Raw genomic sequence first — 3,374 nt, 5'->3', positions numbered from 1 at the left:
GCAAGCCCTGGACTCGAAGTAAGAAGATCTGGACATGGGGCGCCTGGGTGGCTCAGATGGTTAAGCGTCTGCCTTTGGCTCAGGTCATGATCCCAGGGTCCTGGGATTGAGTCCCGCATCGGGCTCCCTGCTCCTTGGGAGCCTGCTTCTCCCTCTGCCCCTCTCTCTCTCTGTCTCTCATGAATGAATAAATAAAATCTTAAAAAAAAAAAAAAAGAAGAAGATTTGGACATGTCTGTGTCACAGAAGAGGTCGTCCAGGGTGTCTCTCGCTGGCTGGGTGGCCTTGGCTAAGTGAGTCTCCCTCTCTGAGCCTGCATCGTCGTCTGTTAAATGGGACCATGGACAGCGCACAGGGAGGTCGTGAAAGTTGATCTGGTCCCCTTTCTTCCTCCCGCGGGGAGCTGTCCCTTTAACGTGGGAGGCGGGGCCAAGGCCACAGGAAGTCGCGAGAAGCCGGGAAGAGCTGGTGCCGAGGCTGGCTGGTGGCGGAAGGCTGGAGCCAAGCTGGGTCTGGGGACGGCTGGGCAGGCGGGTAAGAGGGCCTGGGGCCCAAAGGGTGCTTCTGGGGCTCTGTGTGCATGTGTATGGCAGTGGAGGGTCGTCTGGAAGGTTCCGGGGCAGGGTCCAGGATGAGTGGACAGAAAGTGAGAAGGTATGGGTGCAAAACCCTCCCAGGAACCCTGATTTAACTCAGGGTGCTCTGTTGGTCTATCCTGCCTCGGAGGAGGCTGGGTGCCACGGACTCTTGATGGCTGGGGAGCAGGTGCTGCTTGCCAGAGGGGCAGGACTGGGCACTTTGCCAGCCAAGGTTTCCCAGCCCTGGCATCAGGGGTTTGGCTGGGAGTGTCACCCAGGTGGCCTCTGGAAAAGCCTGAGGGGCAAAGGAAGCAGAAACAGTAGATGGTCCTTACTTGGGCCCAATTCATAGGGGCAGCAGGTGAGGCCGTGGGAGGAAAGGTGACGTGGCCAAGGTCATGCGTGCTGGGACCTGAACCCAAGCTCCAGGCTTCCCACTGTCCTGCTCCGCAGCAGAGAGGGCCCAGGGCTCCCAGCTCAGCCCCAGTGGTGGCCACATGCTTCCAGAGCCATGTGTCCCGAGGCCACAGTCCCACTTTAGCCCTAGACCTTAGTCTGGGAGGCCTGTGCCCTTACGGGCTTCTGGGCTTGATAAGGCTGTTGGAAGTTTTGGGGCTTGTTCATTTGACAAGCCTGCTGTTCTCCTGTGGGCTGTTAGTATAACCAAGAGGGCTGGAGGAGCCTGGGGGCTGAGCCAGGGGCATTGGGCTCCCAAGGACACCTGGCAATTAAGGAGGAAATGCTCACACCTTTAACCACCACCACCACCATCGTTACCACCTAGTAGAGACAGTATGGCATCGTGTTAAGAGCACAGATGCCAAAGTGCACTGCCTGAGTTTGAATCCTGGCCATGCCATTTCCAGCTGTGTGACCTTGGACAGGTTCCTTAACCTCTCTGGGCCTCGGCTTCATTATCTAGAAGATGGAACTAATCAGCGAACCTATCTCCAGGTTGTCGTAATGATTATACGAGGTGGTCTCTGAGGTTCTTGGCACCGTGCTTGGCTGGTAGTAGGTCCTACACAACTATGAGCTATTATTATATGTCAGGCATGGAGTCGATGCCTTCACCGTATAGCCTCACTGCATCCGCACAGTGATTCTGTGATGCATAAGCTCTTCTCCCGGTTTGTTGTGTGGTTAGTTCATTCTCATTTTTCAGGTCTCAGTTTTAATGGTCATTTCCTGCAAAAGGCCTTTCCTCACCTTTCTATCCACAATAGGTGTCCCTGTTTTTCTCTTTAAGACTCCCTGTATGTATGCTTTCCTCAGTAGTTTTCACCATTTTTGATTATTTTGTTTGTCTGTAGTTATTTGTTGAATGCTGATCTCCCCATCAGCTCCAAGAGGAGATGTCTGTCTCGCTCACCGTGGTATCCCCAGTTCCTAGGTCAGGGCCTACACCTCGCAGGTGCCCTATAGACATGCGAGAGAAAGGGTAAGCATGCCCGCATGGTTAGAAGGCCCCAGAGAGATGATGCCTCTAGATGACTGGCTGATGTCTGAGAGTAGGGCAGAAGGGAACATGGCACAGAGGAGTTGAGGCACTTGTTTGGGTCACACAGCTAGGAATACAGAGCTGGTTTCTTACTTTGGTCCCTGACTGACCCCTAAGCCCAGAGCCGAGGTGAGGCGCAGGCTGAGGTATGCTGACTTTGGGTGACCCACAGGTCCCTCTCCCTCAATGCCATGCCCAGTGCCCTGATGGAACTGGGTGGAGGTGGCTCAGACTCTGCCCTGCCTGGGGAATCCCAGGGCCATCCAAACAAGGGCCCCGGATGCAGAGACAGGAGACCCGGAGCCCTCTGGTGGGGCAGGGGGTGGAGCCCTAAGTAAGTGTGAGCAAGGAGCTTGGGCCCTGGAGGGTGGGGGAGGCTGCAGCACTCCTCCTACTGGCCAGCAGTGGAACTGCAGGGCTTGGCCCAATGGTTTTCTGCCCCAGAGAAAAAAGAGGGGTTGCATTTGCTCCTTTAAAAAAAAAAAACAAAAAACCCCTCTATTCCCCCCTCTTCTCATTTCCTCCCTTTCTGTTTCTCGCCTTTTCCCACGGGGTCATTCACTAACTGTGCCTTTGCTTAAAACCTCCCGACGGCTTCCCACTGCAAGTAGAATTAGAATAACATCCCAGCTCCTGACCAGGGGCTGGAAGGTTCCCCAAGTCCCTGCCCACCTCTCCTTGCTCGCCTTCTGCGCCCAATCCCTTCTCCCCACACCGGCAACACCCCAAGTTCGTTTCTTCCTCAAGGTGCTTCCGCCTGCTGTCCCCTCTGCATGAATGCTTTTCCCTGGGCTCCCTGCTGTCATTCATCTTGAACATTCCCCTTGGGGAACTTGCAGATGGAAAGAGAATTCAAAGCCCTCTCAGCCAACTTGATACTCACAGATCTGATTTGCATCTGATTCAAAGTGTTAGAGATCCCAGATCATTGACCGCAAAGCCAACCATTTATCCCATTTAATGAGACAATTGGAAAGGTGAGCAATTACCAGATATTTGATGATATTGAGAGATGACCATTAATATTTTTAGATGTGATAATGGTATTGTGACGACGTTTTTTAAAAAATTAGCATCTTTGAGATATGATTTCCATAAAATGAAATTAGCCCGGGGCGCCTGGGTGGCTCAGTCCTTTAAGCATCTCATTCTTGATTTCAGCTCAGGTCATGATCTCAGGGTGATGAGATTGAGGCCCCTTTGGGCTCCATGCTGGGCATGGAACCCGCTGAAGATTCTCTCTCTCTCCCTCTCCCTCAGCCCCTCCCCCTGCTCGCTCGCTCTCTCTCAAAAAA

General features: G+C 53.5%; 1 protein-coding gene across 2 annotated transcripts in view; it reads left to right on the top strand.

The window, feature by feature from the left end:
- The first annotated feature begins 317 nt into the window (after positions 1–317).
- The window catches only part of SDSL (serine dehydratase like), a 15,037-nt gene continuing 11,980 nt past the window's right edge, over positions 318–3,374 (top strand). For both annotated transcript variants that reach the window (XM_081802168.1, XM_081802167.1), the window contains exon 1: positions 318–534. In XM_081802168.1, the coding sequence (XP_081658294.1) occupies positions 333–534 (202 nt within the window). In that variant the 5' untranslated portion in view covers positions 318–332. The remainder of the gene's footprint in view (positions 535–3,374) is intronic.

This window comes from Leptonychotes weddellii, chromosome 13 (assembly GCF_054177405.1).
Source record: "Leptonychotes weddellii isolate Sample4059 chromosome 13, ASM5417740v2, whole genome shotgun sequence".
NCBI lineage: Eukaryota > Metazoa > Chordata > Mammalia > Carnivora > Phocidae > Leptonychotes > Leptonychotes weddellii.
The sequence above is the reverse complement of the archived record's forward strand: the minus strand, read 5'-3'. Positions and strand labels throughout refer to the sequence as shown.